A 26759-nucleotide genomic window follows, 5' to 3' on the forward strand; every position below is an offset into this window, starting at 1 on the left:
ATTGTTTTCTCAAGCCAAAAGGCTGCTGGAAATGTATAAGAACCCTAGGACATGATCCTACTTCATCTCAGATCTGCTTTGGGTTTCAAGAGGGGGAAACCTTAAGCCATAAGGATTGAGATCCCCAGTCACTGACTGGAGTCACCCTGAATATGGACATTGGACCATAACCTATGGACTATTTCTAAAAGGACTTTTGGCAACTACAAGCTCACCTCTACTATGTATCTGAACCTCAAGAACTGAATTCAAGTCTGTATGTATATTGGTCTTTTAACCAACACTCTCTCACTTTTCTTTTGTAATAAATTTTAGCTTAGTTAATAAGAATTGGCTATAGCGTGTATTTTAGGTAAGATCTAGTTAATTGGACCTGGGTATGTGGCTGATCCTTTGAGATTGGAAGAACCTTTTATTTTATATGATGAGATAAGATTTTCAGTAATCATCATCATAGCTGGCGTGTGTGTCTGGATGGAGGCTTGAGGTTGGGCACTTTAAGGGAACTGCAGTGTTTGAACTTCTGAGTAACCAGTGAGGTACTGTAGAAGCTGTTCTGTGCTGGCTTGGTAAATCTAAGTATTGGAATAACCACCAGCTTCTGGGGTTTGTCTGCCCCATTCTGTTTGCAGTTCACCCTAATTGAGTGACCTCAGCTGGCTCCCACGGGCAGCACTGTCACATCTTGGCCCAGGGGGAGGCAGTGACTCCTAGAAGCAGGGAGAGCAGCAGCACCATAGATCAGGGAGGTCTGGCAATGCCAGTGGCTGGCTGGGATCTGACAGCCCAGGCACCCAGAGCAGTCTCTGGCCAGAGGCTGCAAAGGGGAGGGATCCAGGGAGCACGGGTCAGCCATGCCCCAGCAGTGCCAGCTGCCACAACCATCCTGGTGGGCCATGGCTGGGCCCCAGGTTACAGCAGCCGTGTGGCTGCTCTCTCACCCTCGGGGAGCCCACTGCGCCCAGAGTCAGGGGGCATCAAGGTGGCACAGACTCACGTTTGCCCCCAGCCCCTTCTGTTTCTGCCCTGACTGTCTGTCAGCCAGTGACAAGGATCAGGGCCTAGGACCCTGGGAAACGCCCCCGGAGTGGCAGGCGGCTGTGGGGTGTCAGTTCAGTTCCATCAGGGTTCGGGATTTACCACTCCTCTCCGGCGTCCATGGGGGTCTCCTCCCTCCCCCCCCCAGGGACCCAGCCAGACTCTGGGCCTCCTTCTGGCGCAGTGTTTGGGGCTGTCAGGCGACCCCTTTAGTGGCGGAGGCTCTGATGCCCGTAGGTTCCTGTTGAATGGGAGCACCCTAGCAGTCAGTGGCTGTTACAGGCTAGCCGGGTAAAAGGTTACACAACGTGTTTCTTCAAGTCGTTTCTCTCTCAACAGAAAATTGACTTTAAAGGTTGTCAGAATAAATCCCATCTGCAATAGAATTAACTGACGTCTAGAGCAGGTCTGCAGTCTCAGTCTCACCTAGTCCCTCACCCCAACCTTTGGAGCGAGGTGTTACTGCAGAATTCTTTAGTCCAAAGGGGGTAAATTACACCAAATAAACTTGTCCCAGAGTAGCCAGCATTCCCTGTATTGCTAACAGAAAAAAAAACAAGGTGACATTCAGTATTACAATATCCTTCAGGTTATCACATAATTAGTCTCTTATTCTTTAATTAATAATTAACTTCATGTTTAATTTCATTTTCCTTAGGAACAAGAACATAAACAAAGATGAACAAATCCTGTATGTTAGTTTGATCTTAATCCCCATTGCCACCAGGTGAACCCTGGGTAAAGTTGTTGCTGACACCAAACCAGGGGAGTTCCGTGAGTTCGTTTTACAGGGGGCTTCTGCCATAAGTGTTGGTGGAAGGGGTCTCCCACCATATGGGAAGGTTTGTGTCATGAGAAAAAGCACCTGTTCTCTAGTGGCACAGGAGGTGGAGGAGACGTGGTGCAGATGCACAAGGTACAAGAGCACAATGCAGAGATAAAAGCTTGCAGTCACGATTCAACCTGCATGTATCCTGCTTACACCCCCTCTCTCTGCCTGGAGGTCGAGGCAGCTCCCTGAGCCTACTCCCTGTTCTGTGAGGGTCTCTAGGTCAGACCCCTAGGGAACCATGTAGGAATAACAGGGAGATGCAGGTTTGTACCTCAGCTGCTGCCTGGCACCAGGGGAGGCCAAAGGGAAAAGGCAGAAATGCCCCAAACATTGTTAGGAAGAACCACAACCAAACGGCTTGTTCCCGGGGGCAGTTTGGGCATTAATGGTGCCATGGAAAGGGAAGGGGTCTGTGATGTCCCAGCCCCCCAGCATTGTCAGTGTTGTCATGGGGATGGGGACGGGGAGCAGAAAGTGGGGCGGGAGAAGAGGGAGTACATGGGTGCATTGGGCCCGTGGGGGGATGGCGAGGGGCTGATCCTAGGGGTGCAGGAGGGTTTTGGAGATGGAGTGAAAGCAGGTTGGGAGCAAATATCAATGGAGGATGGGCTTTTCCTAGGCCTGTGGGAAGTTTAAGGGGGTCTCTTTGAGGTGATTGTCATTGGGGGAGGGGGGGGTACCTGCTCCTCAAGCCCCCGGCCTCCTACATGAGAAAACCAAAGGCTGTTTCAAAAGTTATGGACTCTTAGCCGTAGAGGGCAGGTCCAGTTCTCACTAGAGTCCACAGAAAGAGTCTTCAGCGTCAAGGGGAGGTGGGCCAGGTGCTTAAACAGTAAGACCCCAGTAGCTGCAATCGCATTTGCAGTTTCTACTGGCACCCAAAATTCTAGACAGCCTCCCACCCCGCCATGTGTCTGTTACCGACAGTGTCTTGTCAGCCTGGGACAGGGACAAGCTCCCGGGGAATTAGTGTCCAAGAACTTTCCTTCTCCTAAGTCCTTCAAAAACAGGGAAACCCAGGAGCTCCAGGCCAGAGAGCCCAGCAGCTTCGCGTCCATGAGATCCACAGCTTGGAGCGGAGAGTGACGAACAGGGCGGATTCAGCGCAAACAGATCAAGCAGAGCTGGGGGGCGGCCCAGCTTCTTTCCTGAACCCCAGCGGGGATCTGGGCCTTGGTTCTCAGAAGGGAAAGGTTAGTGCAGTGGGTTCCCCACCTTCTTCACACCGCACCCCCTTCCCGCCTAGCCGAGATCCTGCTCCCCACAGCAATACGGGGAGGGTAGGCTGGGGCAGTGCCCTGGCGTTTGTTCTGTTATGGTGCCCCCCAGGCTGAGAGCCTCAGGCTACTGCATTTAACCCCCTGGCATGTCTTCTCCTCTGCCAGGTACCATGGGGAGGGGACAGCAGGTAAATCAGTAAAGGAACCCCTGAGCTCGGACACCAGCCTGACTTTGGTCTCCCTCACTCTGGCACCCAGGGGAAGGGAGCTGCCCAGTGCGAGGTGAGAGCAAGATCAGAGTCAGCCCTGTGGTCACTGCCATCCCACTTCTGGCACCAGTGGGTTGCAGCCAGTCTGGCCATGGGACCAGGCACTCCAGCCCTGCCTGGGGAAAGCTCCCTCTGATTGGCTGCCTTTGCCACTGCCCTGCCTCCTGGGAAGAGCCGCCAATCAGTGCTGCTGCAGGAAGCAGCCAGAGCTCTGCCCTGCCCCCTTCGCCTCTCAAGAGCCAAAGGGGTTTTGGGGTGGGGTGGGGAGCATCCTGTACCATTCGCACAGGTGGGGAGGGGGAAGGATGGAGAAGAACGAGCCCACAAGCTCAGAGTGGCCCTGTTCCCTCTTCCCCGTGCCCCTCCTGTGAGCAAGGGTCAGTCCACTCCCTGATTCCCTCCTCCATTACAACCCCACAGCATCCTTGTTGTTCCATAGTAACACAGGTTGTCCTTCACCACTCTTGTGTTTCCATAGTGACACCACATTGCCCTGCACCATCCTTGGATCTCCATAGTGACACCACGGCAACAAGGCCCATCCTTGTTCAGAAATGGGGGGACATTTCCTACTCACATCAGTGGCAGCACTGGGACATGTTAAAAAACACTGGATTTTATTGTGTCTGCAGAGAGTGACAGTGGTTTTGGCCAGCTGCCCCATCACATGTTCAGTGGGAGGGAAAAGGACACAGAAGGGATGAAGGGAATGGAAGGGGGTTTTCGCATAAATTAACAGGACTAGAAAAATAAATTAGCTAAACCGTACACTGGTACGTCAGTGCATATAAATAATGTAGCGTGTGAAACTGAGATCGTGTCCAGCTGCTGCTGTCTCAGACCCGGAGGCCATGTTTCTTTAAGGAGTTTTTCTGGTTTTCTTTGTACGTCTTGAACCATTCTGCACTGGGATCGACACAGAATTCCTTCCCCCTCTGCAGCACCACGCTGTGAATAGAGAGAGAAAGGGCCATGAGGCAGGTTCCCTTAGGCACGGGCCAGAGATGCACAGGGACTCTGATCACAGCTCACGTGGCTATGGGGCCAGGGCAGTGACTGTGAGAGCGCTGGGAACGAAGGCGTTTGTCCCTGAAACGGTCGGGTTCTGCAGTGAAATCGGTTCTCTTGAGTGCAGGAGGCTGACAGAGCTGCCTGGCCCCAGGCACAGTGTTGTGGGGCTGCTGCTGTGGCACTTGCCTCCTCCAGCTTTGACACACACCTCAATCCGGACCTGCCACATCTTGTCCTATTGCAATCTGTGCCCCACCCCACCACACACCACCGGTCAATACACCATGATCTTGGCCTGCAGCACTCCCAGCTACTCCAGCACAGCCCCCACCAGCTTTGTCAATGCACTGCGGTCCTAGGCTGGGGTATCCCCTGCCAGTCCAATTCTGGGCTCACGCACGACTCAGTGCACTCAGGCCTAAGATCAGTGCCGCTGACCTCTCTGCCAAGACACCTTGATCCTGATGTGCAGGCGTCCAGAGCTGGGGCAAACACAGAGCTCTTTGGGATCATCTCTCACTACGGCATCGGAACTGATTGAGCCAGGCAGAGACATTCACTGACAGTGACACCTACCCCTCCTCTCACTTTTCTATTGCTCCTTTCCAATGTCCTTTTCTAGAGGAATCTCATCTGTTCACACTGACTATGAGACCCCGCGGCTATCTGCTAATGTGCAACAACACTGGCAGTTCACATACACAATACAACTAGCAAGGGGAGCACATCCCATGGTGCACTGTGCTTCTTTATGGTTACATGTGTCATTCGGTTTTGATCTCCAGTAACTCTTTGGGCAGTAACAGATGATTTATCCCAATGTATTTAGGGCTGGGCTACATAGAAAGTTGCAGCAATTGACATGATTTAGGGAAACCAGTGCAAATACCTGTGGATGCTCTCATGAAAGTGTCGTGTTGCGGGTTGATTAGGAACAAGTTTTGATGGTAACTAAAATAAGCAAGGCCACTGGCATCTGTTTAACGGAATTGGTTTTTAAATCAGACCTTTAATGAAATGGGTGGAACTTTCCATGTAGACCAGCCTTAGTAAAGAAATCCCAGCATAGAAACCACTATTTACCCCTTGCTGCAAAGGGGTATATTCGAGAGCTCGCTCTGCGTGTGAATCATCAGGTGGCGGATTAGGTACAACATGAGCAGCTCCCGGAAAGGACTTTTCTGTCGTGTTTACTGGATCAGATGGAGTTACAGACACAAGAGAAAAGAAAATCATCAAGCCCCGTGCGTCTGCCACCCTGTGAAACTTACATCACGGCCTGGCGGGAGCATCTCCGATCCGTGGGTCTGTCACTCCGGATCAGTTGCGGGGAGATCGGTTTTCGGACAAAATTGCTTGCATAACAGCATGTGTTGGGTTTCCTATCAACTGGAAAGAAGAAAGGAAGCTGCGTGAGTTCTCATACGCTGGATAATAATGAAGAACTGAGGAGACAGGATTAATCATGTGTAATAGTGACTTCAGTAGTGCTGGGGAGCAGCGAAACCTGTCTCTGGGGGTCAGGAGGGAATTATCTGATGCTCCCATTGATACCCCTGAGATTGGATTCATTGATGTTTTGCACTGGAGGGTTTCTGCCTGTCACTGCCACTGAAATATTGCAATTATAATATTCCCAGCTTTGCCACTGAGTCACTGTCGATCTCATTGTTTAGCTGTTTGCCTCTCTGTTTCTCTCTTTCCCCACTGGTAGCATGGGGACAAGGATGTTAACACCCCTGCCGGGGGCGGGGGCAGTGGTTTGCAGGGGTTAATTAATTTATGTTGATTGTAGCAACCTGCATGGAACTTGGAGGGAGGAGCTCAGTTTGCAGGAGGCTGCAGTCTGTGTGCACATGGCTTGAATGCTCCTTGCAGTTGCAGGATCTCGGTGATAGAGATCTCTTAATAGAGAACCAGCTTAGTTTCAGAAACAGGGAGTCCTCTCATGTTACCCAGCACGCGGGACATGAAACATCAGCACAGCCTTTCAGGCCCTCGGATGAAACGTGATCAATTTCTCAGCACTGGTGTTTGGGTTAGTTCGGATCCCAAAGCGTGGGTGTAGCGGGGTGGTCACCCCGCTCAGGTCCAGAGGGGTTAAAAACAGCCCTGAGAGGGGGGTGTGACTGGAGAAAGCAGCTTTTAGGTTGGGCTGATTGGGGGAAGTGGCTGCAGCTGGGGCCATGCCCCAATCAGGCCCAGCTGGCCCCTGTAAGAGGCAGTGAGCCAGGAGCCCAGTCAGGCTCCCTCTGGCTGAAGAGGGAGAAGGGCCTGGCTGAGGGAGCTAGAGACAGGGTATTGGGGTGGAGCAGGGCTGGGGAAAGGCAGAGGAGCTGGGGAGCTCCTTCCTGGAAAGCCCCAGGCTGCGGCCTAGCATTGGGCTAACAGGTACTGGGGCTTGCAAAGGGCAGCCCAGGGGTAGGCCAAGGCAGCAGGTCCAAACCCTCCTTGCCAGTGCTGAGTGGCTGATACTGCAGTCTGCCCCAGGGCGTGGGGCTAGACGATAACTGGCAGTAGCCTGATACTGAGGCAAGGTGGGGATAGTGGGTGGGGGTTCCCCAGGGAGGGGAAACCCTAAGACTGAGGAGTTACTGCCAGGGGGCAGTGCCCCAGATAACGGGCACTGGGTCTGGGAGGGATGCGGGGACCAAGTGGTAGCGGAACACCGGCCTGCAGAGGACGCTCCGGGGGCTAGAGAGCTAATTCCCGGAAGAGACCAGCAGGAGGCGCCGCAGGGGTGAGTCCGCACGTCTCTAGTGGGACACCTGGACTGGGAGCTCCCCACGCTCTGCTGGGCCCGAGCTCATGCCCATTCCCTGGGGAGGCACTAGATCAGGGCCAGGCAGCCTTGAGCAACCAGGGTGTGCGGGGAAAGAAGTAGCTGAGTGGAACTGAACTATGGGCAGCCTGGGAGATCTCTGGTCTCCCTGGCTGTACGGGTGTCCCATGTGGTTCCAGTCTTGTGCCTAGAACGGGTCAGGAAAGGATCTATTTTGTCTAGGGTGACCAGGTGTCCAGTTTTCCACTGGAACACCCGGTTGAAAAGGGATCCTGGCGGCTCCGGCCAGCACTGCTGACTGGGCCATTGACGGTCTGGTTGGCAGCGCTGCATAGTGGGGCTGGCAGGCTCCCTGCTAGCCTCTGTGCCACGCAGCTCCCGGAATCAGCGGCATGTCCCCCCTCCGGCTCCTACGTGTAGCGGCAGCCAGGGAGCTCCGCATGCTGTCCCACCCCAAGTGCCACCCCTGCAGCTCCAATTGGCTGGGAACCGCAGCCAATGGGAGCTACGGAGGTGGTGCCTGTGAACAGGGCAGTGCGCAGAGCCACCTGGCCGCACCTCTGTGTAGGAGCTGGAGGGGGGACATGCTGCTGCTTCCATGAGCTGCTTGAGGTAAGTGCCGTCTGGAGCCTGCACCCCTGACACCCTCACCCCCTGCCCTGATCCCCCTCCTGCCTCCAAACCCCTTGATCCCAGCCCGGAGCACCCTCCCGCACCTCAGCCCCTCATCTCCAGACTCAGCCCAGAGCCCACCCCCTTAGCCAGAGCCCTCAAGCCCCCCTGCAACCCTATCCCCAGCCCGCTGAACGTGAGTGAGGGTGGGGAAGAGCAAGCGAGGGAGGGAGGGGGATGGAATGAGCAGTGGGTGGGGCCTTGGAGAAGGGGCGGGGCATGGGCAGGGCCTCAGGAAGGGGTGGGGCAGGGGTGTTTGGTTTTGTGCTATTAGAAAGTTGGCAACCCTAATTTTTTCCCAGGGAAAAAATTCAGCAAGAACAGCCCCCAAAATTGTTTTTGTTTAAAAAAAAATCAAGACATCTTTGAAAAATCCCAAAATGAAAATGTTCCCTTTTCTGTGTGTTTTTTTTAATGAAAACCTGAAAAATATTGATGAGAACACAATTTGTTCTGTGAAAAATTCCATTGTGAGGAAAAGCATTTGCCAGGCAGTGGCTTTGATGGGCAATTCTCTGCCAGCTCCACGCATGGCAAGGCCCTTCTGAAAGTAACCGCCCAAGAACGGGCTCTGCTGCCAGCCCCAGGGCTGAGCACCACCCCCCAGGTAGCACAAAGCCTGAATCTCCTGTCCATAGATGTGCACTGCAGCTGTAGAGAGGCCAGGGGCAGAACCGGAAGGAACTAATGTAACGATTTGACAAAATGGCGCCGCATTCCCCAGCTTCAACAGGATTTGGCCATTGAAAATCTACAACTTGCAGCGCAATCTGCAAACCATACACTGAGGTGTTATTTCCCCCTGAACAGCCTGATGTGAAAGCTGAAAATCCATCAGAAGGTGCAGACAGGCCTCTCAGTGCCGTCGAAAGCAAATGCCTCAGGAAAACACTGCACATTAAATGGCATCAATTTCCCCCAAAGTTGAAAGTGTGCTGAGTTTCCTCAGGGAATTTGACACCCCTTTAAGCTCCAAACTGCTCCAGAAAAGAAGATGGCAATATCTGGGGTGTGGGTGACGAATGAACCAGAGGAATCCACAAAGGGCCTCACTGAAAGAGTCCATCCATCAGACACAGCTCAGTGAGGGAAACCTAATGGGCCTTAACAATAGAGGATATGCACAGAGCAGGCCGGGATAGGCAGGGATCCTGGAGCCTTGTTCTTGCCCTGAGCTATGTCTGGTGAGGCAGGAAGGATTCAGATTCAGTTGTGCCTAAAGGCCCTGAAAGAGATGGGGGGGGGGAACCCATTGTGCTGGGTGCTGCACAGAGCCATGGGCTCCGCTCTCATGATCTAAACAGACAAGACAAAAGGAGAATCGTGAGCTCCATTTCCCAGATGGGGAACGGAGCCACGGCGAGACGAAGGCTGAGGCTTTCAAAACTGCCCTGGGGATTTTCCACCCTTTAATGGGAAGGCCTAAGATATCCCAGCCCCAGTGACTCAGCTATGGCGCACAGAGTCTGTGGCAGAGGTGGGATCGGACCCAGATCTCCCAGCGCCCAGCCCACTCCCTCATCTCTGAGAGCAGCCTTCCTCTGCACTGTGGGTAGCTTTCCTTCCTGATCGCCTTGTCTAAGCTGGGGTCTCGAGGAGAAAGAAAGGGGCTGACCCGCTACTTACAGCTGAACGACTGGGCTTCCATCCAGAGAGCCGCAAGGAGCAGTGTTACAAGGGCTAAGGAGGCAACCTTCATTTCCAGGCGGGGTGTCTCGGCTCTGGCACCAGCAGCAGGCAGATTCTGGCAGGTTGGGGTGGCCGAGAATGGTCTGCCTTCCCCCTCGCCAGCCATGGTATTTTATAGCCCTCAGCAGGGATTCCCATGATGGTGCTGGAATTTCCATGTTGGATGAATACTTATTCCATTCGTTCATTATCATCTATTAATACCTATGTCCCCACGCTCCTGTGGCCGGGGAGACAGAAGAGCAGTGTCACTGGAAAGTCTCTTGCTGATTTGCAGATAAGGAGCCAGCCCTGCACATGCTCCTGGGGGAGGACGGAGAGGGGCAGGCAGAGGGTTTTAGGTTTAAATTTAGTCACTTGCAAACCACACAGGATGAGGTTCGATTCTCTGCCCGAGTGTTTGCTGAAGGCCTGGGCAGGCCTGTTTCAAACACAGCCAGTGACACCGGCCAGCGTGCCTTAGAAATGATGCATAATCCAGCCCATTGTGTGTGCGAAGGTACATTGCAGGGGAGCTGTCTGCAGATGCACTCCCAGGGCCATAGAACCTGAGTGCCTCACGGTCATGAACCTATTTCATCCTCAGCCCCCTGGGAAGCAGGGAAGTCTCAGCCCCATGGTACGCCAAGGGCCAGGGGTAGATTAAATGACTTGCTCAAGATTACATAGGGACTCTGTGGCAGAGCCTGAAACTGAGCCAGCACACCCTGTTATAGCCCACCGAGGCAGGGGATTGAACCAGGGTCCTCTTCCACTACACTCACAGGTCTCTAACTCGCTCTCTGGGCCTGAAACGCTGCAGTGGCAGAAGTAGCAGCTTCATTTCCCTGTTATGCGTCCAGGATGCGAGAGGAGGAGAAAGCCCCACCCCCTTGGGAGGGTGATACCCTCACAGTATTTTTGGGGTGCAGGTCAAGCTGTTTAGATGTCCAGGAGCAAAATCCTGCTGTCGTTTCATGGTGTAAATGCAGTTAAGTTTCTTGGACTCCAATGGAAAGACTCCAGATTTACACCCATGTGTCAGCAAGCAGAATCCGGCCACTAAATACCTAGCTGCACACACAGATCCGGTAGGTAGGCATCGAAATGGCCTCCAAGGAATGAGACTCTTGTGCACACCAGACAGACGCGTGTGGCACGTGTATCGTGAGGCTGTGGGCACTTCTTTAAAGCATTTGGAAACCAGACAGGCCGTTAACTGTTTTGGCTGAATTTTCCCCATGCCGGTTGTCTGCCCCAGGCTGAATTTGATTGGCAGGTCTCCGCAAAAACGGTTCCGTCGTTTCCAGTAACAAGGTTGGAGCAAATGAGAGTGTTTTGCCCAGCTGAAAAAATTCTAACAACTGCCAGTGAGTTCTCAAGAGGATTGTAACTGAGTTAACCGAGGGCAGGTTTTCACAAAACGCAACTCTCTCTGTCCCAAGGGCACCCCCCCAGCCGAACGCCACACCCCTGCTCTGAGCCCCGTCGCTTCGCCATGGGACAGTGACTGACAGACGGTTGCGTTTTCCCAACCTCGTCGTCAGAACTGGCTGAAATTGTTTTCAATGAAACTCTCCAGAAAAAATCAGCCGTAGGCAGACACCTGGCCTGGGAAATTTATGCCGAAATGGTTAAAGTTTGGGGAAATGCTGAGCAAATGAAAACACGGACTTTGAATAAAAAGTGTTGGGCAACCTTAATAGGTGGCATTTCCAGCTCTGCCTAGATCAGACAGATCCATGGTTCTGGCCCAGCCTGTGCTAGGGGCCACCTTCCCGCAGCTTGGGGCTGTTTGGTGTGGGTCCCTGCCTAGCTGCGGGACACCACATGTGTTCGCCTTTCCGTGTGAGGTAGGTCAGTCCCTGTCAGGAAATCTGGCTCACAGGGAAACGCTGTGGCAGGGCAATATTGGCTCTAAACCCTGCCCGGAGTCTGGTGGAGACGCCAGAGGAACCGAGCGCTGTCCTGGGATAACTGGCTCCTGCTCAGAGAGAAAAGCTGAGCCCCTGCCTCACCCCTCCCTAGCCCTGTGCCCGGTGCAGCTGTATCCCCGCTAGGCCCGGCTGCTTTCCAGCACCGCAGCAGGGCTCGGCTCAGATCTCCTGGCACCATGGACAGGGGTTCTCAGTGCAGTGAGGCTGGGCTGGGAGCTAGATGGGGACGGGCTGCAGCCTCCCCCTCAGACACAATCCGCCGGCACCCAGAGCAGGGAACCCGGCTAGCATCTGCCAGCAAGGATTGCCCTCTCCCAGGGCGCCCTGGCATCCACAGGGCACATCCACCCAGGGCCGGCTCTAGCTTTTCTGCCGCCCCAGGCAGAAAAGAAGAGCACCGCCCCCCCCCGAGCGGCGCCGACCGCAGCCCGAGCCCCCGCCCCCCGAGCAGCGCAGCGCCGCCCTAGCCCCCCCCAGGGAGGCGGCCTGCAGCTGGCTACCGGTTGGTCTGGACGGTGGGGGGTGGCCGCTGCCCGCAGGAGAGCAGCGCGAACAAGCTGAGGAGCGGCCCCTCCTCTGCAGCCGGGGCAGGGCCGCGCTACCAGCTCCGCCGGGGGCCTTACTGCGGAAGAGCGGCGGGAGCTGGTAGCGCGGCCCTTCCCCAGCTGCAGAGGGAGGGGCCGCTTCTCGGAGTGCACCGGCGGGGACAAGCGGAGGAGAAGCGGCCCCTCCTCTGCAGCCCGGGCAGGGCTGCGCTACCGGCTCCCGCCTTTCCCGGTAAGCAACCCCCTCCCCTCCCCACCCCACCCCACCCCACCCCACCCCTCCTCAGGCGGAGCTGGTAGCGCGCCCTTCCCCGGCTGCAGAGGAGGGGCCGCTTCTGGTGTGCACCCGCGGGACAAGCCGAGGAGCGGCCTGTTCTCTGCAGCCGGGAAGAGCTCCGCCGCTCTTCCGGTAGCGGGCACATACGCCCGTCATTTCGCCGCCCCCTAAATTTCGCCGCCCTAGGCACCTGCTTGTTTAGCTGGTGCCTAGAGCCGCCCCTGCATCCACCAAGCAGCAAGACCCACTGCAGTGAGGCTCAGAGCCCAGGTCAGCTGAGTCGGGCTCACGCTACAGGAACAAACACAGCAGTATAGACAGTGGATGCAGGCTCGAGACCTGGCAAGGGGAGAGCAGGGTTTGTAGGGGTGTGTGTGTGTGTGTGAGTGTGGGTGTGTACAGCACAGTGTGTGTGTTTGTGGGTGTGGGTGTGTAAAGAACAGTGTGTGGGTGTGGGTGTGTTTGTGGGTGTGTGTGTGTGTAAAGAACAGTGTGTTTGTGTGTGTGTACAGCACAGTGTGTGTGTTTGGGGGGTGTGTGTACAGCACAGTGTGTGTATCTGGGGGTAGGTGGGGGTGTGTACAGCACAGTGTGTGTGTTTGGAGGGGTGTACAGCAGTGTGTGTGTTTGTGTGTGTGTGTACAGCACAGTGTGTGTGTTTGGGGTGTGTGTGTACAGCACAGTGTGTGTGTCTGGGGGCAGGTGGGGGTGTGTACAGCACAGTGTGTGTGTTTGGAGGGGTGTACAGCAGTGTGTGTGTTTGTGTGTGTACAGCACAGTGTGTGTGTTTGGGGTGTGTGGGTGTGTACAGCACACCGTGTGTGGGGGTGTGTTCAGCACAGTGTGTGTGTTTGGGGGCAGATGGGGGTGTGTACAGCACAGTGTGTTTGTGTGTGTGTGTACAGCACAGTGTGTGTGTTTGAGGGGGGTTGGGAGTGTGTACAGCACAGTGTGTTTGTTTGTGTGTGTGTGTGTGTGTGTAGCACTCTGTGTGTGTGTGTTTACAGCACAGTGTGTGTGTTTGGGAGTCGGTGTGTACAGCACAGTTTGTGTGTTTGGGTTTCAGTGTGTACAGCAGAGTGTGTGGGTGTGTACAGCACAGTGTGTGTGTTTGTGTGTGTGTACAGCACAGTGTGTGTGTGTGTGTGTCTTTGGGGGCAGGTGGGAGTGTGTACAGCACAGTGTGTGTGTTTGTGTGTGTGTACAGCACAGTGTGTGTTTGTGGCTGGGTGTGTACAGCACAATGTGTGTGTGTGTGTGTGTGTGTTTGGGGGCAGGTGGGGGTGTGTACAGCACAGTGTGTGTGATGGTGGCTGCGTGTGTACAGCACAGTGTGTGTGTGTGTTTGGGGGCAGCTGGGGGTGTGTACAGCACAGTGTGTGTGTTTGTGGCTGTGTGGGTACAGCACAGTGTGTGTGTTTGTGTGTGTGTACAGCACAGTGTGTGTTTGTGGCTGTGTGTACAGCACAGTGTGTGTGTGTGTGTGTTTGGGGGCAGGTGGGGGTGTGTACAGCACAGTGTGTGTGATGGTGGCTGCGTGTGTACAGCACAGTGTGTGTGTGTGTGTGTGTGTTTGGGGGCAGCTGGGGGTGTGTACAGCACAGTGTGTGTGTTTGTGGCTGTGTGGGTACAGCACAGTGTGTGTGTTTGTGTGTGTGTGTGTGTGTACAGCACAGTGTGTGTGTGTGTGTTTGGGGGCAGCTGGGGGTGTGTACAGCACAGCGTGTGTGTTTGTGGCTGTGTGGGTACAGCACAGTGGGTGGGTTTGGGGGGGTGGACACTACACCCACACACAGGGCAGTACCTTACATAGTGAGCAGGCCCCTGTTTCCGCGGATACGCCTGGCGGAAGGGCCGGCCCAGTGAGGGTGGAAGATCCTGGGCCCTCAGAGCCAGACAAAGCCTGGGGGGAAGAGGCCAGTGAGGGGAGCATTGGCGGTTAGGATAATTTGTACCCAGTGACACCCAGAGACCCACCCGGAGCAGAGCCCCATTGCACCGAGCGCCTGGCTGGGTGTTCAGCTCTCCATTGCCCCAGCCCCGGTCAAGTGCCCCCTCCGGACACTCGCCAGGCTGCTGTGTTTGCGTCCCAACGCTGGACCCAGGTGCTTTGGGCATGTTGAGTCTGAGCCCAGGCCAGACACTGCCTCTGGCTTTGGGTCTCGAGACACGTTCCCAGGGTGCCGATCCTCCATCTAGCGCCCTCTTCTGAGCCCTGAGACTCTTGCCAGCTCCCCCAGCAGCCTGGGCACACCCCTCCCAGAGCTCCATCCTGCAGGCACCCGGCGAACAGTTAACCCCTGCAGGGACACACCACGGTTGAAGCAGGCAGAGACCTTGCGTGCGGTTTCTAACACAATCACACTTCACTTTAGACAGCATAAGAGATGTGCAGATCCAGGCAAAATACAAAACACCAGCGCGTGGATCCCTGCCTCCCATTCCTCATCACTCAGAGCATTCTTCGGGATCTGAATCCGGGTCCTTTCGGGGTTCCTGCTCCATCCTGGGACTCCACATCTCCAGGTCAGGCTTCTCTCCCGAACCTCACTGACCTCTCCAGGCAGCTTCCTCTCGCCTCCTCTCCAAGTCAAACAGTCCTCATGACTGCGGAGGGTCCGTTGGTGCCGCGGCTCGGGTGGACCTCCCGCAGGCATGGGACCAGCGGACCCTCCGCAGGCACGTCTGCAAGAGGTCCCCCGGAGCCGCGGGACCAGCGACTGGCAGCGCGCCCCTGCGGCGTGCCGCCCTGCTTGGGGCGGCGGAATTTCTAGAGCCACCCCTGCTTCCAGCATCAGACCTGGACCGGGAGTCCATTACGCTAGGTGCTGTACAAACACAGATGAAAGACATGGTCCTTGCCCCAGGGAGCTTGCAGCCTGGTACCCAGCATTTGAAGTGCCAGCACCCTGTGGATGCCTGCTAGAGGAACGCTAATTCCCCCCATTGCTCCCTCAGGGACACCGCCTGGGAGGAAGACGGCGCGTTCAGCGACCAGTATCACAGACACAGCCGCTGTGATGCCGGCTGCTGCCTGTACGTGGGCGGCAGAGAGCAATCCGCAGACGATGGGTAGGCAGTTAACCTCCCAGGGCTTTGCCCCGGGCGCATGGTCCATGCTGTGCCGGGGAGGGGGTGGGGTTGGATTCAGTCTAGGTCCCGCCCCTTGCTGGCCATTGGCAGCTCAGCCGTAGCCCAGCAGGCGTTGCACGGCAATGGCCGGCTATTGGCGGATGGGGTGTGCCGGCCCGCTGGCGTGAAGGGAGGCGGGTGCCTTTGTTCTGGTCTTTGCCATCTCATTGCAGGGAGGAGCCGGGGCTGCAGCCCAGATCCTCAGATGTATTTAGGCTCCTAAAAGCCACTGAAACCCAAGGGGAACCTCAGAGGATCTGGGCCATCATCCCACCTTCGCTCCGGCCGTTCCCGGCCCTCCAGCTGGGAGTCGCCGACACCGACCTCTTTGCTTTCCCAGCCCGTGGCAGCTGCTGCTGTGCAGCTCGTGTGGCTCCCAGGGGACCCACCGCCGCTGCTCCTCGCTGGGGACAACCAGGGGCCTGTGGGAGTGTGAGGACTGCGCGGAGCCCGCAGGGGCGGGTAAGGCGCCTCTGGAACGCAAGGAAGTGCTGGGCCCTGGGTTTGTCTGGTGGGAGCTCAGGGCTGACGACTGTGGCCGTTTCCCTCGCTGGGCATTGGGAGGAGAAGGCGCTGTGCTGGGAGGGCCTGGCCCAAGGCCCATTGCAGTCGAGGAGAGTCCGTCACTGGCCTTGGGATCGGGGCCGGCGAGATTCCTGGCTGAACGCTGGATCCTAAGGGCTAAATCCTGAGCCGGCCCTGAGCCGCCTCCCCCGTGGGGGGCTCTGTAACCCCTGGGAGCGTGGGACTGGCCCCAGGCCCACCAACAGGGGGTGGTAAAGGGGGTATTGCCCAAGGGCCCGGGGGCCCCCTGGGATGGGGGCCGGTGAACCCCGGGTTTGGGGAGGCCGCCCTCGGCCCAGACCCCCCTTCTGCCTGAGGCCCCGCCTTAACCGCCGGAGCCCCCCACCCGGCGTGGCAGCCAGCCCCCCGTACACACCCCCAGGCCGCCCAAGTGCCGCCAGCCCCGGAACGCCGGGAGGGAGGGTGAGTGAGAGACGCGCCCTACCCCCCTCCCCGGAGCACAGGCTGGCCCCCATTAGCCCCCAGCCTGGGGGGAAGAGCCCCCAGCAGCGCAGCCCAGGAAGCAGGAAGGGGCCTGAGTGTGGGCAGGGCCACGCAAGGCTGTTTGGGGAGGTCCATCCTCCCCCTGCCATTGAGACCCACCGCCCATGGCCCTGGGCCCTTTGAAATGGCGTGGGGGGGCCGCAGGGCTCCCAGGCGCGCACTGGGCGGTGCCGGCTGCGGCGAAGGCAGCCGGGCGGCACGGGGACGCCCTGGCCGAGCCGGAAGAACACGCCCAGCAGTGCAGCCGGCAGCACCGCCAGAAACCTCAGCCGTCCCTTTCTAGGGGCCCATTGGCTGTTCTGTCGATTGCTGTCGGCCAGCCTGGAGGTGGCGTGTGCACAGACCTGGGCACACACGTGCCCGGCCGCCCGCCTGAGGGGTCCCATTAGAAATGTGGCCATGGGGAGTGGGCAGCACTGGGCGGATCACCCGCTCCCGAGGGAGACAGCCCAGCACCACACCCATGAGGAACAACTCCTGCCCTGCTCTGTTGGGGTGGGGTTAGCACCTCCATGGGACAGTCCCCGCAGGTCATGGGCGCCTGTGGGACACGGGGGGCACCTGTCTTGGGCTCTGCGCCCCCACTGCCACAGAAGCCTGTCTTCAGCGCCCCTTTACAGGGGTTTGTGGGAAGATAGCGCTGCACGGGGGAGGGGCAAACCCCATGCACAGAGGTGTCTGCCCCTGTGGAGAAGTGGGGGGTATGAGTGACCCCATGTTGGGCAGAAAGTGCCACCCAGGTCCCCAATCCACGGCTCTGCTCCCCTGGAGAGACTGACTGGCAGAGCAGCAGACTCTGAGAGCCCCATCGCTGCCTCTCCGCAGCATTGCAGCCACTGGCCAGCCATCGGGCGTTTGCCACGCTGCGGCTCAGCTCAGCTCCTCCAGCACAGGGCCACTAGCTGCCCACTGGCCTCTCCTGGCCTAGTGCTGGGCACTGCTGGCTTTCCTGGGCTCTGCAGGGGGCTGCACGGCGGTGACGGTCACCCATCTGCCTCTGATTCCAGCATCCCACCAGCTCTCCGCCCCGGGGAGACCAGCAACCAGCCAGGCTGCGTGTGGAACCAGGGGCAGCTCCGGTGCGTCTGCCAGAGGCAGGAGGCCAGGACCCACCACACTCACCCCGAGAGCCAGACTTTCCCGTCCCCGGAAGTGAAGACCCTTCGCTGCCCCGGTCCCTGGCTCTGCTACCTACAGGTCTGTGAGCCCGTCATTCTCTGGTGGTTTATTGCAATTGTTAGGCCTGAATAAAGATGTAGCACAAAAACCAGTTATGTCAATCTGACTGAAGTCAGCATGTTTCATAAAGCCCTGGGAAAAAGTGAGATACGAAAGGGAGGTGCATTCCTCAAGTTACCAGCTGCGTTAACTCCTGTCTTCCAGTGTCTGGTGCTTGGCAACTATGCTGATAAGAAAGTTGCTGGGGCATCACAACTTGCTTACATTATAAAGAAAGACAGATGTGCTTTGTTATTAGGGTTTGTTACTAACCAAAGGGGGGTGGGATATGGGTTGTGTGAAGTGAATAATTTATGACGTAATAAAACTGTCTATATAAGTTAATACTAGCTGTAAAGAGGGGGCTGGTTCTCTTCGGATACGAGCAGTTCTTTACTGACACGTGCACTTGTCAATAAAGAGCTTTTGTTTTGGACCTTGCTGGTGTTGTCTGTAACTCTGCGGTCAGACAACGAACTTCGCTGTTGGGGTTCGAGTCCCCGACATCTTTGGCGACTCCGCCGGGACTTTGTCTGACTCTCCGGCGGGGGATCAGACTCTGAGGCAACGCAGCGCGCATCCTCTGATTTAGAGGAGCCTTGCCTGGTAATCTGATCTCTGCGTCGGCGATAAGGCGAGTTCTGTGAACCAGCTGAAGCTCGTAGAAATCCAGCAACATCCACCTACCCGTTGAGTAGGGTTAAGGTTGCCTGGGTTAGAGTCCCAGTGCAGATTGTCGGGGTTAGAGTCCCTGACAACTTAGGTCTGGGTTAGAGTCCCAGTCCAGGTTTGCACAGGATCCAAGTAGTCTGGGTTAGAGTCCCAGCCTGGGTTTGAGTCCCAGTCCAGGTGTTCGAGTCCCCTGGAGAGGTAAGTGAGCGCTCGACGCGGGATGTGGGGTTAGAGTCCCTTTACCTTGACGCGGGAAAGAGGGGTTAGAGTCCCCTTACAAAATGGAACAAGTTGGCAGTAAGTGTCTGGGGGACGCCCCATTGTCTCTAATACTTAAAGATTGAAAGAAGATTTCTGGAACCAGGTAGCTTTTGGAGCTGTATGTTTAAAGCTGTATGGAGAGCTCTTGTAAAAATCCCCCAGCATATGCCCCAGAGCCACACTGGGAGGAAGACTGTCCGTGGGGACATCTGTCTCTCTTGGGCTCACGCCATCTGAATTTATTGACTGTGCAGCAAGATATGATGCATTGTGGTAATAGGAAATAATGGCCTTGGTGTGTGTGTGTGTGTGTGGAAAATGGGGGAGGGACAGTCTAAATATTCCACCTCACCCCCTAAGGGTACCCCAGCATGTTACATGTACGTACATTATGGTCTTAAAACCTGCAGGTATTTAAAGAATTGGAATCTTTACACGCGTGAAAATCTATCTAAACAATGCCCATTAGAAGGTACCTTCAATCTAGATAAGATCATATATCTCAAAGGAGCTTTTAATCACCAAAGTAAAGCCTCTGACACAGTGTGAGCAATTTGTCTAGGAACGGGTTAATTTGAAATTCAGCTTGCCTTGGTGAAACTGGAGAAGCCACGGGCTGGAATCTGAACTGGACTCTCTAAAAGAGACACTGCAGGAGATTCCAGGGTGTAAAAAACAGCTTTCCCAAGAGCAGAAGCATGCTGGAAATTCTGGACAAGCTGTATACAGGATAATCTCCCGTCTGCCTATTCCCCTTCTCTGAACGTTATACAGACGTGGCCAGTTTGGACATGTGTGAGTATTAAAGTGGCTTAAGGGTTAAAGTATTCATGTTCTTCCTGAGTAATGTGGGAGCGTTCCCAACACTCTTCATTGTTGTTTTATTATTTTTAATTAAGCTTTAAAATTTGATTATATGGTGTGTTCCCCCAACGTCCTGCAGTAGATAAATTGGTAACAAATTTGTCACAGTTTGGTGAGCAATTGAGAATAGGGGAGCCCTATAGAATTTACACCATCTATCTGTTTTACCTTTGTTTTGTGTTTCTTTTGTTTGGTACTTTTGGTGTTATATGTTGAGGATTGCATGATTAAAGGTGAGCCTACTCTCAGCTGCAGTAAGTCTGAGAACTGGAGAGGGGTTTAGCATTTTCTCTCCACCCTGGTTGACCGGAAGGGTGGCAGGTGGATCTGCCCCAGTCGTAGCAGGACTGGGCAATAGAGTAGTTGGAGAAAGGGCCGAGATGTGTACTTGATAACTAGAATTGAGCAATTAAGAGCATGGATCATGAACCAGGCGGCAACTCAAACCTGCGCCAGGGCAAGTTGCAGGCCTTGAGACAGGATTTCCAGTTAGAAAAGGAAGCCCTGGCTAAGCAAGTACCAGTCCTTCAGGGACTTGTTAAAATTTAACCATTTGTGCTCAGCATATGTCGTAACAGCAGTGTGTTTGCTACAAGAGGAAATTGAATAGTTCAACGCCAGTGGGCCATGTGTTTTGCCCAGGTGGCAAGTCTCACAGGGGAGGACTCGAGTAGTTTTGTGAGTAGAAATGTTTTAGGGAAAGGACCAGAAGGGTGGGGGCTACTTAAAAAGCCCATCCTCCTAGCTAACTGGTAGTGCAATACGTTGGTACCCATGGAAAGAAACGGTTCAGAAAAAAAAAAAAAAAAAAAAAGCTGAGAAGGGAAGCGAAAAAAAAAACAACAAGTTGACTGAAAAAAAAATAGATAACATGCTCAGTTTAAAGCTGAGACACTGACTTTGTTCAAGGACACTCCTCACAGCTAAGACTTGGCTAACCCTCAAAAGGAACAAGGGGGGGACTTAAATTTGCCCATGCAGCTATACAATTTGTAAACTCTGCAAAGACACTAATGCAATGTGTTAGGTTTCTTTTCTCACAGGTAAAGAAGAAACAACCCAAAGATCCTAGCAGCCCTCCCACCCCTTGGAACCAGGAGACTGGGTCTACATAAAGATCCATCAACGAAAGACTGCCTTGGCTCCATGCTGGAAAGGCCTGTATTGAGTCCTGCTGACTACCAACACCGCTGTGAAGTGCCAAAGACTGACTGTTTGGACCCAGGATTCTCTCTGCAAAAAGACCCCTCCACCTCAGAAGAATTCTCCTACTGATGATAAGCCTATTCTTTTTTTCTAGTTCTATTGTGCTTCTGAACAGCATGGCAAAAGGACAAGGTAACGTGCTGGTTGAACCTCTCCCTTGTCCACGGACAAATCTATTGTGCCTTTGAATTTTTCTAAAGGAAGCAAAACCATTACAGGGTGATGTACTCATCATCTCTTCTCTGTAGAATGCTAAACTACATCTGTTTTGGGAAAGAAGAAAAAAACACTCACTCCACTGACATTGCCAAAGTCCAGGAATTCCTGACCAAAAAGAACATTAAGAACTGACCCTGGTGAAGAAACAAACAATTACACACTGGCAGGAAGAAATTTGTGGGACTTATGTTTGGAACTGTGGTATTAATTGGATTTTGGGGTTTATTCTACAGGCTGCGCCCTGTGTTTTGGATAAATCCTTCAGCATGTATTGCCCTCCCTCATTGCATTTTGAATAGCATTGTCCTTATCCAGTTTTCAGATCGCTTTTACATACCCAGATTGCTCACAAGGGGCTGCCATTAGATTAGCACAACAGAGGGCCTGGGTTATTTCCTCTGGAAAGAAAGAGAATTGACCAAATCCCTGTGGTCTAGGGGCCAATGGTACACTGCCATTTGGAATATTCTTAAAGGCCAAGAAAATGATGAGAAATTGGGCCAACTAGAAAAGGCCACTAGACTTATTTTTGATGCTCAGCTATCTTAAGTACAGGCTGGAGTTGGTGAGTTACATGTCATTTCCACCCTTAGTTCTGTGACCCAGAAGTTACTGACAGAGATGGTACTAAATATCACTGAGGCTGGAAAGGCATTGCAGTGGGATCTAGTATGTTTAAATTGATCCTGAGCAATGGACTTGGCCCACTGCCCTTACAGACACACAGGAGTACCATCTGATCTGTGGTCATGAAGACATACTTGGACACTTTCTGGATGGAAGTGTGGACATTCACAGTGCTCCTTCCAAGCATTTGGACCGGTTAGGGTGGGTGTGGGCTCCCACATACCAGATCCTGCCGGGTCCATGGGGAGGAGGCGTGTGGGACTGAATGATTTACCGAGACATCTGGGACATTAGACCCCTTGGTATACCTACCTGATTTATAGTCAGTGCCCCAGACCAATGAACTGTTACCCCTGAAGGCGATTTGAAGCTTCGTCTGCAACTGAAGAAACCGTAACCCGGTTGTGCCCTGCCAAGCGATCATTTGTTGTCCCAAGAGTCCCGTTGGTCCTCTAGGGACAAAGGGGGGATTGTTAGGCCTGAATAAAGATGTAGCACAAAAACCAGTTATGTCAATCTGACTGAAGTCAGCATGTTTCATAAAGCCCTGGGAAAAAGTGAGATACGAAAGGGAGGTGCATTCCTCAAGTTACCAGCTGCGTTAACTCCTGTCTTCCAGTGTCTGGTGCTTGGCAACTATGCTGATAAGAAAGTTGCTGGGGCATCACAACTTGCTTACATTATAAAGAAAGACAGATGTGCTTTGTTATTAGGCTTTGTTACTAACCAAAGGGGGGTGGGATATGGGTTGTGTGAAGTGAATAATTTATGACGTAATAAAACTGTCTATATAAGTTAATACTAGCTGTAAAGAGGGGGCTGGTTCTCTTCGGATACGAGCAGTTCTTTACTGACACGTGCACTTGTCAATAAAGAGCTTTTGTTTTGGACCTTGCTGGTGTTGTCTGTAACTCTGCGGTCAGACAACGAACTTCGCTGTTGGGGTTCGAGTCCCCGACACAATGCAACCTCCCCCCCCACCAGCGCTCACCTCTCCCACCTCTGCCGTCCGGGCTCTCCCTGGCACCCACCGGCTCACCTGCTTTGGCAGAAGGCGGCTGTACAGCTGCCAAGGCGTGGATGTCCCTCGAGAGACAGGGCAGCTCCTGAGCGCGCGCCCTGCATTCCCTGCTGGCTGGAGCTCACTGTCTCAGGCGGGATCTCAGTTCTCTGCCCATGGCTCCAGCTCTCCTTCCGCTCTCTCTCCTCCCTGGGGCTCCCCAGCACTCCCAGCTTGGCCCCCGCTGCTGCTGTGGCGTCCTGCCGTTTATCCCCTGCGCTGTGTCCCTGGGGGAGGTGAAAGAGATGGGCCCCGACGCTGGACAATACACATCCCTATAGAACACTGTGAACTCGCTCGGGATGGTTAATGTTGCCACTGGTGTCTGAGAGGGAGAGCAAGTCACAATGTGGCACTTCCCCGCGGTTCAGAGGTTCCCTCGATGCCACGCCCTGCTGTGGCACCCCTTAGTGCAGGGACGAGAGCCCTGGGCACGACTGGCTCAGGCACCCAGCCAAGACTTTCCAAAGTGCCCAGCGATTTTGGGTCCCTCGATTTTTGGGCCCCAACTCGACACAGTTTAAAGAGGCCCGATTTTCAGAGGGTGAGAATAAGCACTGAAAATAAGGCCTCTTGCATGTGTCTGAAGATGGGCCCTCAAAATAGCTCGTCACTGTAGGAAATCTTGACCATCTCCTCAGCTGCGGGCACAGCCTGCCTCACCTAACCCCCAGCACTGTTCTTTGCTCACGGTCCCATCATCGCTGATGCCTCCACGCATTATTTCTGCCATTACCTTACTCGAAATCAAAGCTAGATTTTCCAGGAGGGACTTTAAGGATCTCTCATTACTGTATTTGAAGAGTGGCAGCTCATTTGCTTCTATCTTGGGCCTCGTCTACACAGGAAAATTAATCTGGATCCAGTAAAGGTGTGAATTAAAACTTGATTAGTTAAACTGGATTAATCCCCTATGTTCACACTGTCATTTGGAATAAAATTGGCCTTAATTGAAGTTTAGTTCAATTCACATCCTGATCCAGTAAATCTCCCCCTGCAGACAAGCTCTAGGACTTCACTTCCCCTCTGGCTTTTCAAAGCCACGTGCCATTGGGTTGATAAAGTCAGTAGCTTATCTCTAAACATGCCGGGATGCCCCGGCCAGACATGCTGATTCGTATGTAATCCAGCTTCCCCGCGGTTCCTCTCACTGGCCTTTTGCCAGCGGTTGGTTAACGCAACCCAGTCCCAGTGGCGGTTTTCAAGGGTTCGGGACGTCCCTTTCAAATCTTTGGGGCTGAAGAGCGGCCCGGCGGCGTTAGCTTCCCGTGGGTTGCTACTGGACTAACGGATGGGCTGTTGTGTGTTACAGAAATGTCCCCATGAGCTCTCACAGCGTGAGCGACGCCACCAGGAGTGAGAACGGCATTGCCCGCTCAGGTGATCCCCTCGGTGTGCCGCAGACCCCCCCGGGGAGCACCAGTGGAGCTGTCTGATTTATGGCTGCTAATTAGGGGCTGGATCGGGGTCCGCCCCCAGAGGGGAGGGGGAGGAGGAGGCTGCCAGGAACGATGGCTTAGGGCAGCAGATTGTTCGGCTAGAGGCACATGGACCAAGCAGACAGCCCCCAGCCAGCGTGGGGAAGGGACCGGGTCCTGGCTGTACCCGCTGGTCTGCAGAGGGGCAGGGTGGGCAGCTGGGTGGTGCAGGGAGCGTGCTGCGTGCCAGGCTGCTTGGGAGGGGTTTGCTTCCAGCGTCACAATCATCACAGCCCCGACGCAGCACAGGGCCCAGATGGCAGGACCCAGCCTGTGGCAATGGAGAAATGAATCTCAGCCTAAGCCTAAGGTGCTTGGGCAACAGGTGCAAGGCACCAATACAGTGGCGCCATCGCCCTCTAGTGACTGCACGTGTAAATACAGCACGTCTGCGGGCACTGCTGCCTCCCAGGTGCAATGACCTCTGACACCAATGGTACAAATTCTTTCCAGGCCTGGTGCCTTTGTGGTCCTTATGCAGACGTCACCAGAGGGTCTATTCATTACAAACCCAGTGTCACAGCACGGGCAGCTCATGATTTTGGTGTTTTTGCCTAAAGCCCCAGCTCCCAGACTCCTGTGCTCCCAGGGGACTCCCGGCTTTCGTTATTCTTTGAAGCGTGACCCCTCGAGGTTCAAACACCAGAAGGTCGGCGCTCTAGCCTGGGACACAGGAGTCTGGCTTCAGGCCCCGCACTGCCGCAGGCTCCCTGTGTGACCTAACTTCCACTGAGTCTGAACACCTTTGAGCTTCTGGGCCTTAGTCTCTCTCAGCCTCATCTCCCCAGCTGTCCGGTGGGGATAAGAGCCCTGCCTCACGAGGTGCTGACTGGGGGATGCCCAAACACTACGGGGATGGGAGACTGGGGTAACTTTAAGGAAAAAAGCTCAGGGTTGTGAAGTCAGGCTGACTAGTGCTCCTGGAATGCCTGGGCTGAGCAATGCTGTGGCCACAGCCCCTTCTACTGCTAAGGTTAAAAAACCCTGTCTGGGCACCTCTGCAAACTGTTACCCCTACAGCTAATCTCTGTCCCGCTGCCTGCCGGGACCCAGGAGCGTGCGTACCAACCCCAGGGCACAAACACCACACTGGCTGTGAGTTCTACACTTAGATTTCACCAACCAATCATCCAGTGCAAACTCCTCAGGTACTAAAAGAGCCTAACCACGGAGGCACAGCCAGTCCCCGTGGGTACTCCGATCTGTCTCGCCACCCAGGGGAGCTACAACTCTGGTGGATGGTCCCTTACACCAAGGGTCATGGCAAGATTCAGATTATTCCCACTCCCAAAGGACCAGTCACTTACCCCAGGTCAATGGCACCTTAAATCTCACACCAAAGACAATGTTTGTAGACAATCCTACAATAAACTCGATAGGGATTTATTAACAGGAAAAAGAAACTAGAGCGGTATTGACACGGTTAAAGCAGGTGAACATACACACACAAATGAGTTACGATCTTAAGTTTCAGAAGGTAACAGAAGTCTATAATAAACAAGCTCTATGTGTCTTTTAAGACTAAACAACTGGGGATCTCTTGCTTATGCCTAACAAACCTTGGCCCCTCCCCCTCCCAGACTCCAAGCAGCACAAAGATAATCAGTGCCTCCTTGTTAGGGGTTTTATCCCCCTCCTCTCACGTGCGCTGAGCTGCAAACTCAAGGGATGTGAGGAATCCAATTGCATGACGCATCTTCATTGGGGGGGGAGCAGAGCAACAAAGTCTTTTGTCCTTTTTAACGTTCCACAATCGTCCATCTGGTGTCGATGGGCCTGTCCTGCTAAGCAGGACGTTGCAGATCCGTACGTCACACTAGTTAATCTCTCTCTCCAGTCGGGTGATTTATACAATTACAGAGGCTTACAATATAACTGCCCAAATACTACTTTGCCAGATAGGATACAGAGATTTACATTAGATTAAAGCTGCAGCAACTCACATGCATTTAATGCAGTCTAAACGCTAAACACATTCTTATAATTCGAATACCTATTTTAACAACACTAATACACAAGGGAGTAAGACTGTTTCCAGCTCTGTATTTGGCAGTGTTCAGCGGAGACAGGGACCTTGGCATGAGCGGGCACCTGCTCTGCCAGCGTCACAGTCTCACGCGGCACCTGCCGAGAGCAGCAGGCTCTCCAGAGAAGCCAGAGGTGGGATGAGAAAAAGTGTGCAGGGCCGTAGCAGACATGGCCTGCCCCCCTCAGCCTTGTCTGCAAATGGAATCCCCTGGGGAAGCAGATAACGCTGGGTGAGAACGCTCCCTGGGGGGTTCGCTGCAATCTCTCTCTCTTTTCTTTCACAGCACCAGTGCTGGGAAGAGCTGTGGACCCCCGGGGTTTCCCTGCCGCTGCTCCTCTCCGTAACATCCCAGCCCTGCCGGAGCAAGGGGCTGCCCCCCAGAACACACAGAATGGATACAAATTGCTATTTTGCCGGAAGACCAGCTCCCCAGGGATTTCATGGCTGTTGGGCATTGTAGGTCTGTGCAGACCATAGCAGCAGAGAAACCCCCACGGAAAATTAGATCCGAGTACAGTTTTGTTCTGAGACGTGTCTGTCAATGCTGCACAGCTCAGTGTCCTGCGTGGATCCGCGGCACGGCTGCGAGGCGTCTAAAACCCTGTTGTACTGCCTGTTACAGAGCCAAGGTGCCCATAGGAGGGGAGCTGGGGTCTTGTGTATCCTTCACCAAA

The 26759-nt window shown here is 54.4% G+C and overlaps 2 protein-coding genes and 1 long non-coding RNA gene across 15 annotated transcripts; 2 read left to right on the forward strand and 1 right to left on the reverse strand.

The window, feature by feature from the left end:
* Positions 1 to 210: 210 nt before the first annotated feature.
* LOC120387483 lies at positions 211 to 3976 on the forward strand. Its single transcript, XR_005590191.1, has 4 exons — positions 211 to 256; positions 1697 to 1954; positions 2867 to 3063; positions 3838 to 3976. It is a non-coding gene; the product is annotated as an uncharacterized LOC120387483 (long non-coding RNA).
* A 4-nt stretch (positions 3977 to 3980) lies between these two features.
* LOC120387475 (C-C motif chemokine 13-like) lies at positions 3981 to 9584 on the reverse strand. Of its 2 annotated transcripts, none has more exons than XM_039508313.1 (3): positions 6326 to 6434; positions 5642 to 5759; positions 3981 to 4307 (listed from the first exon to the last, which is right to left on the reverse strand). In XM_039508313.1, exons 1-3 carry the CDS (start codon positions 6339 to 6341, stop codon positions 4196 to 4198), a joined length of 246 nt encoding a protein of 81 aa, XP_039364247.1. In that variant the 5' UTR covers positions 6342 to 6434; the 3' UTR covers positions 3981 to 4195. The 2 variants fall into 2 exon arrangements, with proteins under 2 accessions (XP_039364247.1, XP_039364246.1); XM_039508312.1 differs by lacking the exon at positions 6326 to 6434 and adding an exon at positions 9451 to 9584 and having other exon boundaries at positions 3985 to 4307.
* LOC120387474 (PHD finger protein 7-like) lies at positions 8906 to 26574 on the forward strand. 12 transcript variants are annotated; one of them, XM_039508300.1, is made up of 6 exons: positions 12127 to 12206; positions 14627 to 14777; positions 15210 to 15323; positions 15724 to 15845; positions 17459 to 17648; positions 26369 to 26574. In XM_039508300.1, exons 2-6 carry the CDS (start codon positions 14639 to 14641, stop codon positions 26560 to 26562), a joined length of 759 nt encoding a protein of 252 aa, XP_039364234.1. In that variant the 5' UTR covers positions 12127 to 12206; positions 14627 to 14638; the 3' UTR covers positions 26563 to 26574. The 12 variants fall into 12 exon arrangements, 11 of the variants coding, with proteins under 11 accessions (XP_039364241.1, XP_039364234.1, XP_039364242.1 ...); XM_039508308.1 differs by lacking the exon at positions 26369 to 26574 and adding an exon at positions 20510 to 20568; XM_039508309.1 differs by lacking the exon at positions 26369 to 26574 and adding an exon at positions 20494 to 20521.
* The last annotated feature ends 185 nt before the right edge of the window (positions 26575 to 26759 follow it).

The sequence above is a fragment of the Mauremys reevesii genome, linkage group 20 (genome assembly GCF_016161935.1).
Source record: "Mauremys reevesii isolate NIE-2019 linkage group 20, ASM1616193v1, whole genome shotgun sequence".
NCBI classification, from domain to species: Eukaryota; Metazoa; Chordata; order Testudines; family Geoemydidae; genus Mauremys; species Mauremys reevesii.

What these genes read in the sequence shown, in the direction of transcription:
- LOC120387475 (XM_039508312.1), bottom strand. Translation starts at nt 9,523, where the DNA reads ATGAAGGTTGCCTCCTTAGCCCTTGTAACACTGCTCCTTGCGGCTCTC. An exon ending in GGAAGCCCAGTCGTTCAGCT is followed by an intron (nt 5,760 to 9,450) that starts GTAAGTAGCGGG and finishes TCTTCTTTCCAG; the next exon opens with TTGATAGGAAACCCAACACA. An exon ending in TGCTCCCGCCAGGCCGTGAT is followed by an intron (nt 4,308 to 5,641) that starts GTAAGTTTCACA and finishes CTCTATTCACAG; the next exon opens with CGTGGTGCTGCAGAGGGGGA.
- LOC120387474 (XM_039508300.1), top strand. Translation starts at nt 14,639, where the DNA reads ATGTGCAGATCCAGGCAAAATACAAAACACCAGCGCGTGGATCCCTGC. An exon ending in CTGGGACTCCACATCTCCAG is followed by an intron (nt 14,778 to 15,209) that starts GTCAGGCTTCTC and finishes TTGCTCCCTCAG; the next exon opens with GGACACCGCCTGGGAGGAAG. An exon ending in CCTGGCTCTGCTACCTACAG is followed by an intron (nt 17,649 to 26,368) that starts GTCTGTGAGCCC and finishes TTTCTTTCACAG; the next exon opens with CACCAGTGCTGGGAAGAGCT.